The sequence below is a fragment of the Carassius carassius genome, chromosome 4, assembly GCF_963082965.1.
Source record: "Carassius carassius chromosome 4, fCarCar2.1, whole genome shotgun sequence".
Classification (NCBI taxonomy): domain Eukaryota; kingdom Metazoa; phylum Chordata; class Actinopteri; order Cypriniformes; family Cyprinidae; genus Carassius; species Carassius carassius.
Window position 1 is genome coordinate 11651983 of NC_081758.1, and position 17581 is coordinate 11669563.

The following is a 17581-nucleotide window of genomic DNA, read 5'->3' on the forward strand; positions in this document are numbered from 1 at the left end:
TCCTTGGCAACGCTCAGAGTGAGTGACAGCCTATAAAGAGCAGAGCTGTGACTCCTGCTGAAGGGACTGCATCCATCAGCTTCTCTGAATCAGCGGCTGCACAGACTGAATGGCACATGCTGAGGTAAGGCAACAGTTCTCACTGTACTGCCAATTCTCACCCCACACTGTTTTAGTGCCATGAATCTACTTTATATCCTATGAAATAAGTAGTTGCATATTACTTGTGTAGGAGGAATCAATACTTTCTTTTTAAATGCTGTTTTTTTTCTTTTTAAATGCTTTTTAAATTCTTTTTAAATGCTTTAAATGCAGAGAAGGAGCTAGCCATAGATTGTGTATCTATTGCCAAAGCATCAGAGGTCATCATGGGGTCGAGTTCTTCGTCTTATGCCCCTAAAACTATTTATCTGGATGTGGATGGAAAAGTGCAAAGGGTGAGTCTCAAGATTTCAAACATAAGAGCTGTATGTTTAAGATACCACTAAAATAAGATGCATTTTAATTGCTTATGCATTTGCTAATTTATGATTAGGTATGTCAGGTATTCAACCAAACATTCAATGAACCTATTTGGCGGCACACCTACAAATGTATGCATGCAATGAACCGATGGGGTCAGAAAATAAATTATGCTAGAGCTTCTCTGAACTTACTTCAGCTTTTTGGAATCATTTTTTACAGTAATTTCTAATATAGACTGGTGTGGTAACAACTTCAAGTGAATCTCTAAAAGTTACCACAGTAGTTCATCACATTATCTAGGGACATGATTCACCAAGGTTTGACAAACAGAACTTGTCACTGCACAAATTCTCTTACATTTGAACACTATTTTTATTGTTTTATCTTTACATTTTTTCAAGTTCTGGTTAAAAGTATTCTTGTCCTGGCTTACTTTAAGATAAATGCCAGGTTGTTGTGATATTTTTGTGTCTAATACCTCAAGGCTAAAATGTCCAAATACTTTTTTCAAGAGTTTGAGGTCGGTGGGATTTATGCTGTTTTTGAACATAGGAAGTCTCTTATGCTCACCACAGCTGCATTTATTTGATACAATAAAAATATGGTGAAATGATATGATTTATTTTGCCATTTGAATATATTTTAAAATGTCATTTATTCCTGCGATGAACTTATTATTCCAGTCTCTGAAACATTTCTTCTTATTATGAAAACAGCTGAAAAACGGTTTCTTTTTCTGAGCCTGTGATACAGTTTTCAGGATTATTTGAAGAATAAAAAGTTTAAAAGAACAGTGTTTATTTGAAATGTAAATATTTCTTAAATCTTAATATCCACCTACAATTTCCGAACAGTATCTACTTGTATAATAGAGACAACATTTTAATAATATGAATGTTATTATACTTACACGCTGTATTTGTTTAATGTGTTTTAAGACAAGCACTCTTTTTAGGATAACATGTTAAAAATATGTTGAGGGTCATTGTGAGTGACAGATGCCTTTGACATAAACAAGCACCTGTGATACCTGCCAAGGGCAAAATCAGCCCCACTCACTAGAGACACGGTCTTATTATGATGCACCTCTAGTTATTATTTAGTATTTATGATCTCTCATGTGTTTAGGTGATTTTCAGTCGACACTGTAGCCCATGTGATATTAAGGAGCTTCTTTGCTCATCATCCAATATTGCCAGGTCAGTCTCATAAATGAAGTGTCTAGTCCAGATTATTGTCCCAAATATGTCTTGAATTTGTTGCGTCTCTCCAGAAACCCGGCTATACTTCTGATTGACTCAGAAGGAGCACTGGTCTCTATTGATCCCAGCATGCCAGCAAACTCTCCAAAGTAAGAATTCAACTTAGTTGATCATCACAATAATTATTTTATTATTGTACTTTAATGAATAATAAAGAAGCATTGTTTCTTTCTTCGTTTCAAGCAACTTATATAAGGTTATGCCTCACTCCACAAACCAAGGAGGAGGTATGAAAAAAGTTTTATTCATTAAATCGTTCAGAATTAGCCAAAAGAAAACTGCTGATTTTATGTGTTAAGTAAAACTAGATTAGAAATAAGGCAAATAAAAGTGACGTAAACTATTTTGTATTCTCTCAAAAGAGAAGGAAGACATTTTCCAGAACGTTTTGTCACAAGTGACAGATCAGTTCAGCAGGTGAGCCATGTCATATCAATCATGTTATGATTCAGATGAGTGTGTGGAATTACATTATGCATGCATGGTAATGAATGCAATTTTTGTTTCAGGGCTTTTAGGATCAGTGAGCTGAAGACTGAAGTGACCAACCGACTGGCCATGCTGGAGAAGAGAGTGGAGCGTGAGTGATGCTCTGAGGGCTCATGCATGTCAGAACTCACACCTGATGTTGTGAGCTAAAGGTCTTTGTATCATTACAGTGGAGGGACTTAAAGTGGTCGAAATTGAGAAGTGTAAAAATGATCTGAAGAAATTAAGGGATGAAATGACCTCTAGAGGAGGAGTGAGGTAAGAACAGCTGTTTTTCATTTTATTTTATTTTGCACAGTAATTTCATTAGGAGTCTATGTTCCTTTACTTTTTAATTGGTTGTTTGTCTCTTTCAAACAGAACAAACTGCAATTGCAAATATAACTTTTCTGATTATGGGAAGAAACTGTCTCCCAGGCGAGATGTCCCAAGCTACCCAAAGGTAAAATGAATAAATACATTTCTGGGGGATACATACTGCAACCAGATAAAATCATTGCAGTGCTGTTGCAATCATATGTAATTCTGTGTTTTGTCACTCTGTTTTGTGTTTTTGCAGTACACACTTTCTCAGGAAACCATAGAGACTCTGAAAAGGCCCACCTTTGATGTATGGCATTGGGAACACAATGAGGTTTGTCGTCTTTTTTTGTGTCAAGATATCTTAAGGCATGCATGTTTTTATTTTTGCACAAGCCCCCACTAACAGGATTTTTTACATTTTGTATTATTGCTGTTTCATGGCTTAAGAGACTTGATGGAGTTCTTAGTTGTGTTTCACTTAAGTATCAGTTTTTGGTGGATTTTTTTTTTTTTAATCAACTAAAATAGGGCAGATAATTAAATAAACACTTAATCACACTTAAGGACACTTAATGGCATGTTAATTGCAATCAATCAATCCATCCCTCCATCAATAAATAAATGTAGATATTTAAAATTGATATCAAATGTACACTTAAGTAGGACTTAAATATAGCTTTATTTGTAATTTGTTAATTATTTCTATTGTCTTTGAAATATGGTAAAAGTGTAGTGCAAGCATTATTGTAATAAGCATTTATTTACTTTAATGCCATTTATAGTGAAACGTGTCATTTGTAATAATGTGGTCACAACTGAGCACATTTAAGCTATATTAAGTTTAAATATAATATCAAATAACACACCACAACTAAAATTATGATCAAGTACAGATTAAAATAAGTGTACTTCTTAAAGCACAACAAAATATTATTAAAACATTACTATTATCTGCAAGTACATTCTTAAATATATATTTGAAATATATATTTTTAAGATTTGATGTACTCTACCAGTGCACATTCAATACAATTAAGCACACTTCACCGAGGTGTTTTCTAGCACAGAAATTGGGATATGAATTAGATCTCATTAGTAATTTCTCTTTGTAAAAAAAAATGAAGTGTGTGGTTCTCAGCATTAGTTGTTTTATCTGACAAACGGGTCATGTGGTTAATTGTGTTTTTTCATTAAATGAATGGTGTATACAGATGCTTAGCTGTCTGGAGTATATGTATCATGACCTTGGACTGGTTAAGGAGTTTAACATGAACCCCATAACTCTCAAAAGATGGCTGGTAAGATGAGCTTTCCTGCATATTTAGAGGGGTTGTATGATGCTTTTATTTTGTGAATTAGAATATGTTGGCATGCTTTAATGTCCAAAAAAACACATTATTTTTCAACTCCTGTACATTATTGTAGGTCCTCTATGCCCCGCCTCTCTCAGACGCATCATTTTCTACAAAGTCCCTCCTTCCGACAAGCGCATTCTGCTCTGATTGGCCAACTGACCCAGTGCATTGTGTTTGGCCGATTACCACGGTTAATGAAACCACACCTTGTTTCTTTGCGTGAACATATATGCGGCATTACGCAAATATTTCCACATAGTGACATAGAGATGTGGGGGGCGTGTTTGAACGAGCCGGTTTAGGGGGGCGTGGCAAAGTTTTAACTTTGATAAATAATATCTCTTTGGATTTGAGACTTTAGTCTTTACAACTTTACAGATCTTCTTTATGCACCAAGAGCTATTAACACTCCAGAGAGAAAGGAAATTTTTTTTATTGCATCATATGACCCCTTTCATTTCTGAATGACCCGGAGTACGAGGCTTTTTATCTCACCTGCTGTGTCTCTGCTAAATAAAGCTTGCGATTCAAGAAAACTACCGCGACAACCCTTTCCACAACTTCCGCCACTGCTTTTGTGTTAGCCAGATGATGTATGGAATGATCCATCTGTGTAACCTTCAGGTGAGGTCATGGCCACACGTGTACCTGTCCTTCAGAGAGAGCGCTCGTATGCATTTGTCAGGTCAACATGCTACTTTTGTTCCCTAGAAGAGGCTTACCATGACAGACATGTGTATTTTGATGACTGCAGCTGTGTGTCATGACCTGGACCACCCGGGATACAACAACACGTACGTATATATCACTGACATATCCACTCTTTGAGAGAACAATACCACTGACAACACTGTCTGCCTTATTAGTTTCCCACTGACTAGTTGAATGTGTGTGGGCAGTTATGATGTAAATTGTCATTTATACAATAGGAATTGATAAAGATTTTGCCCTCTGTAATCAGGTATCAGATTAATGCTTGCACTGAGCTGGCCTTGCGCTATAATGATATCTCTCCTCTGGAGAACCATCACTGTGCTGTGGCCTTCCAGATACTCTCAATGCCTGAGTGCAACATATTTGCCAACGTGGAGCCTGACTCCTTCAAACAGATACGACAGGTACCTCCGATCCACCATACATGCACTTTAAATGGATGCATTTTATTATTTGAATGTATTGTCATTTATTCATGTGATGGCACAGCAGTCATTACTCCAGTCTTCACCGTCACATGATCATTCTGAAATCACTCTAATATGCTGATTTGCTGCTCTGATGAACAGAAAGTTGAAAAGCACTGCAAATCTTTACTGTCACTTTTGATAAGTTAAATGCATCCTTGCAGAGCAAAAGTATTTAAAAAAAATCTTTCTGACTGAAACTTTTGAGTGGTAGTCTATGTTAAACAAATATACAAATTATTGCAATTGTTGGCATTCTATAGATAGACTGTAACTTCTGTGCATTATAGCTAAAAATCTAAACAATCCTGCATGCTTTTTTTTTGTATCTGTTGTAGGCGATCATTACTCTTATATTGGCGAAAGATATGGCTAGAAATGGAGAGATACTGGACTCCTTCAAAAAGAAAGTGGACCGCTTTGACTTTACCAATGAGGAGCATGTTAAATGCGTATGTTTTGATTTAAACTGCATTCTAAAAACGTGTTGGCTCTGTACTTCATACTCAATTCTGTGTCTTTACAGCTGAAGATGGTGTTGATCAAGTGTTGTGACATCTCCAATGAGGTCAGACCCACTGAGGTGGCAGAGCCGTGGGTGGACTGTCTCCTGGAGGAGTACTTCATGCAGGTACTGCAATACAAGAAGTTTTATGAAAGCACTTTGAAAATAGATGTGGTAAGCTTATTTCGCTTCTATTATTTCATTATATGCTTACACTACCGTTCAAAAGTTTGGGGTCAGTACGATTTTTAGTTTTTCTTTTAATCAGTATGGACACCCTAAATATTTAATTTCTGATTATTTACAACAGAACTGGAAGATTTTGATTTGATCAGACTTTGGGACCCCATATAGCGTGGCTTGCTTTTTGGTTTGTTTTGGCAGAGTGACAGAGAAAAGACAGAAGGTCTTCCTGTGGCTCCATTTATGGACCGTGACAAAGTCACCAAACCAATGGCACAAATTGGCTTCATTAAATTCGTCCTCATCCCAATGTTTGAGACCGTCATGAAGGTTTGTACAAGCGTTTGTACATGTGAATTGAAATTGCATAACATAGAGACCCTGTGTCTGTGTTCAGCTCTTTCCACAGATTGAAGAGATCATGGTTCAGCCTTTGAGGGACTCCCGTGATCACTATGAAGAGCTTAAGCAGATAGATGATGCAATGTCAGAGGTAACAAGACAGTGCATGTAGAGAAAGTCCTAAAGCTTTGTAAATGGCCTGGTGTCCAAAACATAAATCAGAAGAACTACACTCATAAAAAAAGTTGAATGGGGGAGTTTCGAAGTGATTCCATTTTGGGTTCCCCAAAGAACCTTTCAGTGAACAGTTCTCAAAAGTACCATTTTTGTTCTTTGTGTGAAGAATGGGAAAAAAAATCTAAAGAACGTTTTGTTCATAGGAAAGGTTCCATGGATGTTAAAGTTTATTTGTGAAACCATAGACCTTTATTTTTGCGGGTGTAAGAATCTTTATTATTTTGCCTTTGCATTATGGTGTACTCTCTTTTCAGGCACAGAAGAAGAAATCAGAGAGCATGTCTTTAGGCGGAAAAAAGAAATAGGCAACCTGCTTCTTTTATGGTATGGAGGAACAACAACCGGACTTGTTGTTTATCAAAACAGCTACAAGATTGTCGTTCTTACTTCAGATTCTTCAGATTTGAGCCTGTTATTTGTGACCTTTGCATGAAAACTTCATTCATATCAAGCATTCTTGAATAACAGATGAAAATGAGAATCCTGTCATCATTTATTCATCATTTACCCTCATGTTTTTCCAAAACTGTAGGACTGATTTTGTCCAGGCATGTCATTGTATGGACAAAAAAAAAAAAAAAACAGACTTTCTCTTCCTCTAGGGTTCTCAGGCTGATCCAGCTCCCAGTTTCCTGAAAACTGAGGTTTTGAACTGTTTGGGTTCTCCAAGCACCCGTTTTCCGAAGGAGAGTGTTGGACCCCACGCTATGTGTGGAAACATCAAGAATGAAATGAAAAGGCAGTCATCCGTAGTAAAAAAGGCGGTCAAAATGACTGATTCTGTCGGCATTGCTGGTCTAATTATTTTCCACAGATTTATTTGCACTATTGAAATGAAGTGCTTGGCCCTCAAATATTGTTGTGTTGTCAAAGGCTTCAATAAAATAAACACCTTTCGGAAATGAGCAGTTGAGATATTTAACTTGAAGATACTTTATCAGATAATGGCATTATATGACTACACAAAATGATTTTTTTTTTGGTATGTATTGTTTTGAGTTTTGCAGGAACTGATTTCACCAGAGCAGCTATTAATAAAATGTACTCATGGAAATAACATGTTAACCGTTGCTCCAACGGAAAACCTTATGAATGAACAAAAATCAATAAAATGTACATTCAACTTGAAACGTGTCAGAATTGGTGTTGTGTTTATATTTTGAACAGGAATGTAAAAATCCAAGAGAAAAGCTATGTAAAATGAAAGTTATATACATTTCTGCATGAGCATGATATTAATCCCTGAAAAAAAATAAACTGAGGCATGTTTCAAGAAAGGCATTTGGTAAGGGGATGTGTCTAAGACACGTGTTTTTTTTTTTTTTGAGGGCTGCAGGTGCAAGAGACACGTCTGTTGCTCTCTGTCCTCACTGCATCTGGATTTGACAGTTAATAAACAGTCATTTACAGGATTACATATTTAATACTTAAATGTTGTGTTATTGGCCAGAAGAGGAGACAATTAAACACTTTTCTCACATACTGTATTCATGAAGAATAACATACAAGAAATGTAAATATGTAAGATGTGTCAAAATTTGTGCGAACACACCATTCTCTTATTTGGGTGGAAGAAATAGTCAATTAGGAAATCATCAGAAAAATCTAATCCAAACATAAATTAAGACATAAATATACTGTAGGACTGGACTGCCATGACAAATAACACATTTTTTGTCTCCATCCGTCTGACATTAGGTCAGTTTTTTTTTTAAATTCATTTTCTTTCCTTCATTAGTTTTCTGATGTAATGTGCAAAATAACAGTTCAGGGATATACAGAAGTAAATATATTTACATTAACGTATGGGTCATATTTGTAAGCCATGAAAGGTCTTGGCTACAAAAATCTATCAAACATTTAGAACCTGTTATTTATGGACACTGATTTGACAAGATTTTTTTTTTTTTTTTAATGAAATACTATAGTAAAAAACTAACACACGATATGTGTTTAACGTGATTTTTTTCAAACAAAAATGGAAAAGGCAGCATACAGAAAATTTAGCCTACAGAAATTGTGATTAATTGTATAGTTTTCAACATATTTCAACAAACATGGCAACATTTGACAATACCTATAAAATCAGTTTTATAAAATTATATTTATTATTTTATAACATTCTTTTATAACATTCTCCAATCTATTTATGAAAATCATCCTTACGTAATTTAACCTTTAGAGTCAAATACAGTATTTATATTGCATTCCTTTGTTTATGCAAGAGCTATTATGAAAATATACTATTGGAACTTCTGTTTTAAGAATAGACAGCATTTCTAATGGATAACCTTCTAAGAACTACATTCTTTAGTCATTGATTCATGCCTTTAGTTTCAGAGCACTTGTCTGAATCCCCTTGCCGCAGTAAGGGGCTCTGCTCATTTAAAATGACTCCAGAGAGTCTGGTGACAAATGAATTCATGAGGTTGATCTCCATAAACCTCACAGTCAGTCTGCTGGGGTCACAGCAGGTCAGAAGAGGCTCAGTTGGAGCACTTTACAAGACAGGCCATGTATTTCACAAATTAAACTTTCATGATGTTATGTGATAAATTTGGAGAGGTATGCTGGCTTTCTGCAAAACTGCAGAGAAACTTTAGTCGTATTAATTAATGTGTTAATTATAACGCACTGCTGTTTTATATGGTTGTGCATAATTATGCATAATTTACTGTTATTACTATTTAAAATACGGATAACGTGTAACATTACTGTAAAATAACGTTTTATCAAAGCTTTTAATATATGCCCATTATTTTATCTGTGATATGATGACATTATACAGTCTTTATTTTTTCTCAAGTATTATTAATAATTATATGGTGTGCAGCTGTCCTAATAAACGTTATGTAAAGTGCACTGCATACCAGGATTGTATGTTTAATGTGAGCCTACAAAAGTCTTAAGAAGATCAAAAGGTTAAAGTTCAGAAGGCTAGAAGTGAGGGTCACCCGCCACCTTCTGGCATCCTGCTGCCCCCCAAATCTGACATGAGAACTTCTTGAGAATTGTTTTGCATGAACAGTGTACTGGAGATTTGTTTGTTTGTTTTAAATAATACTACTTGGTTTGATTTGTGTGTAATGTAGTGCAATGATATTCATATATTTGTAGGTGTGACTTAAGAGTCCAAAATTTTGGAGGACATTTTTACAATGTTTGTTACCTTGCACAGATGCTTTACTCAAATCTCAAATAAGCATGTGGTGTACAGAAATGAATAGTGTCTTATTGTGAATAAGTCTGTGAATGTGATGAATTTTCTATGTGTGTGTGTGTGTGTGTGTGTGTGTGTGTGTGTGTGTGTGTGTGTGTGTGTGTGTTTTAATAAATATAAGACAACAACAACAATTATTATTATTAAATAAATTAATTAATTAATATAATAACAATAACACTACTAATACTACTACTACTAATTATAATGATGAAATGTATTAAAGCTCAGGGAAAATAATAATTCAAAAATGTTTTTTATTAAAATATAAGCCAATCTCCATGTCCCACAAAGGGTAATAATGAATTAATTAATATAAATACTTATAAATGCTTCATTCATTCATTCAATTCAATTATATTCATAAAAATTATGGCTAGCATATTGAGACAAAATTAACAACTTTTTTTTTACGATCCTCATCTCCACGGTAAACAGAGTAAGTAGCTTTAACAGTGTGAAATCTGAGCCTGTGTCTTTAAGAAGTGGCCCCATGCAGTGGGAGCCTGTGAGGCGCCTTTAGCCAAATTACTGAAGTTCAGAGGAAGTGACGGGAATACTGGAGCTTTACATGTTAACGTTAGATGAACAGGAGAAAAAAACTGTATAAAGAGAAGGCTTTTAAGAAGAAAATGCTCGTGTATAAATAACCCAGTGTTTTCTGAATCACGAGTAAACATTAAATGGAAATTCATACTTGATGGAGGCGCAATTTCTGCGATCACGATCGAGCTGCAAGTAACAGTTTATCTTACGTATATCTTACTACGTTATATGATTTAGTAATCGAACGTTAACTAGCCTAACGGCACCTATTTAAAAAGTTGTTTACATTCGCTTTCCACCGTTTTGTCGCCTGTTTTAAGTAATTTGCTCTGACGATATGTCCCATTGTTGTGTTAAATGAGTTTACATCCTTGGCGTCTTTTGTAATGAACTCGAGAGCGACTTTACAGGCTTCAGTCCAGACAGCGTTCGTCGCGTTTGCGCTGCTGTTTTCGGTAACGTTAAGTGTTTGCTCACGGTTGACGGTGCTCGTGCGTCTCAACGATGGACAAATAACGGAGGAGCTTTTAGAGGCGGATAGTGAGAAGGACATTATAACAGTTGAGTTCAAGCAGACAGACGGGACTCTCATCACATTCCTGTCTGATTTCAAGAGCGTGAGTATAAATCCAACTAAATATAATTCAACCACAAGTGAACTGAAAATAATTATAAAAGCGCACTTTTAAATTCCTGCGCAGCCCTGTTTTATCTTTATTACTGTGTGGCAACAAAACATAAAGTCTAATTGTGCAAAGGTTAAGTGTTTATGTTTGTTGGACATGCAGCACTGTTGGTATTCTTATACTTTGATATGTGAATTTAAATACTATGGTATCTCAGAGCTATTACGTAGCATTTTTCCTAAAAGTACCATGGTATTTAAAAATACATGGTATATTCCAAACACATGGATGTACGATGATACTTTTTTTGTTAGTTTTTAATTTAATTTTTTAAGTGACGTGATTATTATTTTTCTGTCTTATTTTATGAATCACATTACACACATGTATTTTTTTCCAGCTTTTTATGAATGTTATTTTAAAGGGTTGGGGAACTTTAAAGTGGCCCATATGCATCAGACGTTCAGTCAGCGGTCTGTGGGCGTGATGTCTGAGGCTGAGACTAGTGTTGATGTAAATTACTATCTGAAGATCATATTTTGTCCATAAAACTGTCAGCACACTGAAACAGCATTTTTTCTCAATAGACATGTAGAAATCTCTTCAAGACCACATTTTAGTCTGATTCCTTTTCATCCATGGAAAGTTGGATGAAATCAAGCTGCAAGTTGCCAAATAGTCTTGCAGCCAAAGTCATGCTGTGGACTGTATGGGAAACATCATGCAATATGCAGTGCAGCCAAAGAAATACAGGCCAGGGAATATCGTAGACTCCGTGATTATATATTATACAACATTGCAATTAAATTCATCTGTCATTCATTTTTTGTTTTTGTTTTTTCACACTAATTACCCCGAAACGTTAAAGCACATGATTTGGATGAATTTAAAAGAAGGTTTTGGGTTCAATACAAGTTATTGTTGGCATAGTGTAATAACATTAAAATCACTTTTCAGTGGGGTCTCCCTACAGTCGAAATCACATTTCAGGGGAGCAGGGAGATTTGCTTCGTCCATGGAAAAATAAAATAATCAGCAGTATAACAGTAGCTCAATTCCTCACTCTGTGTAACAAAATCTGCAAGACCTTTCCAAAACAAAGTATATTCTTCTAGCTTTTTTTTTTTTTTGAAGAAAAAGAGCCTGTTCTCTTGCTGATGTTCACACAACTCCAGTCATATTCCGTGTGAATACAGTAGTGCAGTTACCACTAGGACGGAGGCAAAGAAAAGCAGTATTGTTGTCATGAAAGAGAGGCTGTACTCTTGGTTATATGTGCATATGGGAGCAGTTAGCATGCTTTGCTCTGGGTAAGTTAGTGGATCAGCTGATGCTCTGAGCGTGGTAAGAAGTTATGCTTGAGTGATGAAGAAATGTTCGACAGCCTAAAAAACGTTATTACATCTAACAACATTTGTTGAGGTTTATAAAAAAAAAAAAAGAGAAGAGATTTATAAATATTCTTATCTTTTGCAGTTTATCCTCTCTATGAATTCCAAGTAAATGGCTATTGTTTAAGGATTAAATATTTTTACTGGAAAATAATAAATGTCTGTAAATGTAAACTTGTTCTTCTAATTTGCATGTCCTGTAATTTCATCGGAAAAATATTCTGGTAATACAATCCCCTAATTCATGGATTAAAATGTAGGTTATGACTCTGTGTCTAAGCACACATTTTCTTCTTCCTCTTTTTTCCTTCTAATAGCATGTAAAGATTTTTCGTGCACTGGTGCTTGGGGAGCCAGAGAAGGGCCAATCTCAGTACCAGGCCCTCTGCTTCATTTCACATTTGGATAATGGAGAGCTCATCCCCAGTGAGGCCATGGCTCGACTCAGACAGGTCCAAATTTAAAGAATTTTACAACACCATCTGTGGCACCCTGCTGAAATGAACAGCTTTGGCTAACTTTCATGCTGGTCATCAAATTTGTCTTTTACTCACCCTAATGTAAAATTCAAACCTGTACAGTATACAGTATTTCTTTCTTTATTCCATTTACTTTTGATGTATGGACAAAAGTAACTCCTTTTTAATCTACTGTATTTTGATGTCTTATAATGTCTTATGAATTATATCTTGTTGTAAATAAGTAAAAAAATAAAAAATCAGTAACACAAACTATAGCACATGAATAAATGTTAAAAACTCAAAAGTATAACCAAAAAAGTAAGACTTACACATGTATATAATGTATTAATAATCAGCAAGATGAGAATTATTGAATCACTGATGGTGTATTATCAGTATTTTCTGTGTTATGTGTCTTAATTTCTTAGCACTAACTTTATACCCTGAGGTGTTCTGAAGTTTCTTATTTGAACCCAACAGAAAAACCCTCATGTGGTGCGAAGTGCAGAGGAGAGACGCGGTGTGGAAGAGTTCACTATGAATGCGGTGCTCAACATAAGTCATTCCTGGCACCTCAGTACTCATATTCATAATGTCTGCAGGGATGCACGAGACCTTGTGTACACAAGACAACAAGATGTCAAATACTGGCTGGACAAAGGTTAGACAACAGGGCCATTAATGCAATCCCGCTAAGGCTGCAAGTGACTTTATCGCTGCATTTAGCTAGTGTTTATTCTGTGTCATTTATGCTCATGCACATTCCAAGTGCTGTCATTCTTATGTTATCAAAAGACTGCACATCTCAACACAGCAGAAGAAATAAGCAAAAGAGCCATCAATGTAGGAATCAAACTCAATAAGAATGCTGACAGTTCATTTTCATGCATTATTTCTTGTATCCATGAGTGTGTTTACAGACCAATCATATAGAATAGTGAAATTTTAGTTTTTGCTCTCGAAAGCTGTTCTTTGTTTGCATGTTGCTGGATGTCACCAGCAAAATAGTTGAATAGATGGATGGACGGACAGACAGACCGACCAACAGACAGTGAATGACTTACTGACAGGCAGGCAGACAGACAGACAGACAGACAGTGAATGACTTACTGACAGACAGACAGAGACTGACTGACTGACTGACAGACAGACAGACAGACCGACCAACTGACCGAAATACAGTGACTGACTGACCGACCGACTGACAGACAGGCAGTGAATGACTGACAGACAGACAGTGAATGACAGACAGACAGACAGTGAATGACTGACAGACAGACAGTGAATGACAGACAGACAGACAGTGAATGACAGACAGACAGACAGACAGACAGTGAATGACAGTAAGGCAGACAGACATCAATTGACAGACATAGAGACTGACCAACAGACATACAGTGAATGAGTGACAGACAGTGAATGACAGACAGACAGACAGTGAATGACAGACAGACAGACAGTGAATGACTTACTGACAGACAGACAGAGACTGACTGACCGACCGACTGACAGACAGACAGTGAATGACAGACAGACCGACTGACAGACAGTGAATGACTTACTGACAGACAGACAGAGACTGACTGACCGACCGAATGACAGACAGACCGACTGACAGACAGTGAATGACAGACAGACAGACAGACAGACCGTGAATGACAGACAGACAGCCAGACAGTGAATGACAGACAGACAGACAGTAATTGACAGACAGACAGACAGACTGACCAACAGACATACATTGAATGACTGACAGACAGACAGTGAATGACAGACAGACAGTGAATGACTGAAAGACAGTGAATGACTGACAGACAGACAGACAGTGAATGACTGACAGACAGACAGACAGTGAATGACAGACAAACAGTGAATGACAGACAGACAGACATTGAATGACAGACAGACAGTAATTGACAGACAGACAGACAGACTGACCAACAGACATACAGTGAATGACTGACAGACAGACAGTGAATGACAGTGAACGTATGCGTTTTGTATTTTTTGTATTTTTTGTATTTTTTTTTTCGCACCCATGATAACGCATTCCAGCGTTCACACGGTTGCGGTCCGTCAGTCCGTCGTTTTTTTGTTTTTGTTTTTTCACACTAATTACCCCGAAACGTTAAAGCATTCAGTGAATGCCTGACAGACAGACAGACAGACAGTGAATGACAGACAGACATACAGTGAATGACAGACAGACAGACAGTGAATGACTGGCAGACAGACAGATAGACAGACAGTGAATGTCTGGCAGACAGACAGACAGTGAATGACAGACAGACAGACAGTGAATGAATGACAGACAGACATACAGTGAATGAATGACAGACAGACATACAGTGAATGAATGACAGACAGAGACAGTGAATGACTGACAGACAGACAGTGAATGACAGACAGACAGACATACAGTGAATGAATGACAGACAGACAGTGAATGACTGATAGACAGACATAGTGAATGACTGACGGACATACAGACAGACAGTGAATGACTGACAGACAGACAGACAGACAGACAGCGAATGACTGACAGACAGACAGACAGTGAATGACTGACTGACAGAGAGACAGGCAGACAGTGAATGACAGACGGACATACAGACAGACAGACAGACCGACTACAGTGAATGTCTGACTGACTGACTGACATAGATTTTTTTAGGAAATTACTTATTTTATGTTGCATTAAATTAATCAAAAATTAAATGTATCAAAAATTTGTTATTTCTAGTTTTAATAAACACCGTTCTTTGGAGTGTTTTATTAATCGAAGAGTCCTAGGGAAAAATGTCACAGTTTCCACAAAAATATTAAGCATGGTTTTCAACAATATTGATATTAAACTGTTTTCAACATTGGTAACAATAAGAAATGTTTCTTGAGCACCAAATCAGCAGATTAGAATGATTTCTGAAGGATCGTGTGACACTGACAACTGTTATTATGATGAAAATTCAACTTTGTCTCTAAATTACATTTTGAAATCCATTCAAAAAGAAAGCACTTATTTTAAATTGTAATAATGTTTTCCAATATTACTGTTTTAGTGTTAGGGTTGAATTTGAGTGCAAAAAATGACTAATAACCTGCAAATCTCATATCACTCTATATTATTTACAGTCATTTTGTTTTGTGTCAAGAATTTATTTATTTATTTATTTATTGAAAATGATCATGATTGCATGCTGGGCCTTTTAAACCGAGTCTTTTTCTCTTTGACAGGGGTGGAAGGTTCAATATTTGAGGTCTTTCCTCAGAGTCTGAATGTGACTGGCTTGCAGAGCTGCAGCTCCACAACAGACCCGTGGCAGCCCTGTGCCTGTAGTTACAGGTTAAACCTGGAGTGGCTCCCCTGTCAGCTGAAGTACTGCCGGGGCCAGGGGCCGAACCCTTACAAGTGTGGCATTAAGAGCTGCAGCAAAAGCTATCGCTTTGACTTCTACACACCTTATAAACAGCTGTGCCTTTGGGATGAGGACACTTAGCAGGACCTCACAAAGGAAAATTACTTTTCCTCAAAATGTTTTTTTGTTTTTTTGTGGAAAACATTTTTGTAAGGTACTCTACAACAAAGTAAATCTTTTACTGAAAGGAACCGTTTTGATAATGAGATTATCTTGAAATTACTTGTGCGATTCAGTGTTTTGAATGCAGCTATACATTTTGTCACAACAGAGAACTTTCTCTAACTTTAATGGGAGTGGAAGAATGGGTATTTTTATATGGATTGTCAAGCCATTTGTCTTTTTTACTTTTGGACATCACTACAATGGTACCTCAGGGCAGGAAATTGTGCTATTATTGAAGTAAAGTTTTATATTTAGTTCTGCTTAGGGTAACTCTTGTTTTCATTCTTTTTAGTTTTTTCATGTTACAATTTTGAATGTAAAATTCTTAGCTATCCATAACATTCAAAATGTTGATGGTAGAATTAGTATAAAGGAGAGTATTTTGTTAAATATTCAAATCCCATTGTACAAAATAATTACAGTATGATGTCAGAATGCGTTTTTTTTTTTTTTTTTTAAGAAGGTTTCTAAGCTGTTTGATAGTTTTTTGTTTTATGTTAAACCTTATTCATGTTCTTTTACTTGCTTTTACCATGTTGCCTTCAGGAATAGTTCAGACAAAAATGAAAATGTTACTCACCCTCGGGCCATCCAAGATGTAGATGTAGCATGAAGCAGAAATGTAGCATTACATCACTTGTTGACCAGTGGATCCTCGGCAGTGAATGGGTGCCATCAGAATAAGAGTTCAAACAGTTGATAAAAACATCACAATAATCTACAAGTAATCCACATCACTCCAGTCTATCAATAAACATCTAAAAAGCTATGTGCTTGTAAGAACCAATCCATTTGGGACTTTTTTTAATTCTTTTTTTTTTTATTCGTTTTTGGGTGAACTATTCCTTTTAGTGCTTCAGAAGCTTGTGATTCTGCCTATTGCATTGTCAAATTATTGCCATGCAATACTCTGTAACTGCTGCAACATAATTTCTTTGAGTTTTCAGGATCATCATAAACATTTAAACAATTCACACTTTTGCTCTGTTTATAAAGCTAGGAATGTAAAGCTGTAAGAAAATGGCCTAAGTGGCAGCTAAGATTTTGTCTGGACATATTGTGGTGTCAATTCATTGCAAATTTATTCAGTAGATGCTAAATTTCTTATTCTCAGCTAAGTTGCTCTCCATAGCCTTGACTAATTCTAATTTACATTTCAATTGCAGCTGTCTTATGAAGAGTCTTTCGCTTTGGTTTGTGATATCTAACATGGGTGTGTGAGCTTCGGTCAGGCGAGGCTTTCTAAAGATACAGCCCATTATTCTCTTACTTGCTGCTTTCTTGTGTCATTGTCCTAAAATAATTAGCAAGTTTCTCTAATTTATATTTTTAGACTTTTTGTATTTACAAGATAAAGCATTTGTAATTGGTTAATGTGGTTTTGCATGCAGTGTAATTTTTCACATAACTGTACTAAATCTTGTGTACTTCCTC

At 36.1% G+C, this 17581-nt stretch overlaps 2 protein-coding genes across 2 annotated transcripts; both read left to right on the forward strand.

Annotated features, from left to right (window-relative positions):
- The first annotated feature begins 318 nt into the window (after positions 1–318).
- On the forward strand, positions 319–7363 carry LOC132129578 (high affinity cGMP-specific 3',5'-cyclic phosphodiesterase 9A-like). The gene is made up of 19 exons (XM_059541215.1): positions 319–437; positions 1594–1664; positions 1739–1816; positions 1911–1954; positions 2090–2144; positions 2237–2307; positions 2387–2474; positions 2577–2658; positions 2776–2850; positions 3731–3817; positions 4394–4498; positions 4586–4668; positions 4836–4992; positions 5394–5507; positions 5582–5686; positions 5945–6073; positions 6141–6236; positions 6577–6646; positions 6925–7363. Exons 1-18 carry the CDS (start codon positions 369–371, stop codon positions 6625–6627), a joined length of 1560 nt encoding a protein of 519 aa, XP_059397198.1. The 5' UTR covers positions 319–368; the 3' UTR covers positions 6628–6646; positions 6925–7363.
- Positions 7364–10318: 2955 nt separating this feature from the next.
- On the forward strand, positions 10319–17521 carry oafb (OAF homolog b (Drosophila)). The gene is made up of 4 exons (XM_059547066.1): positions 10319–10705; positions 12423–12557; positions 13047–13227; positions 15801–17521. The coding sequence occupies exons 1-4, from the start codon at positions 10475–10477 to the stop codon at positions 16061–16063; spliced, it is 810 nt and encodes a 269-aa protein (XP_059403049.1). The 5' UTR covers positions 10319–10474; the 3' UTR covers positions 16064–17521.
- The last annotated feature ends 60 nt before the right edge of the window (positions 17522–17581 follow it).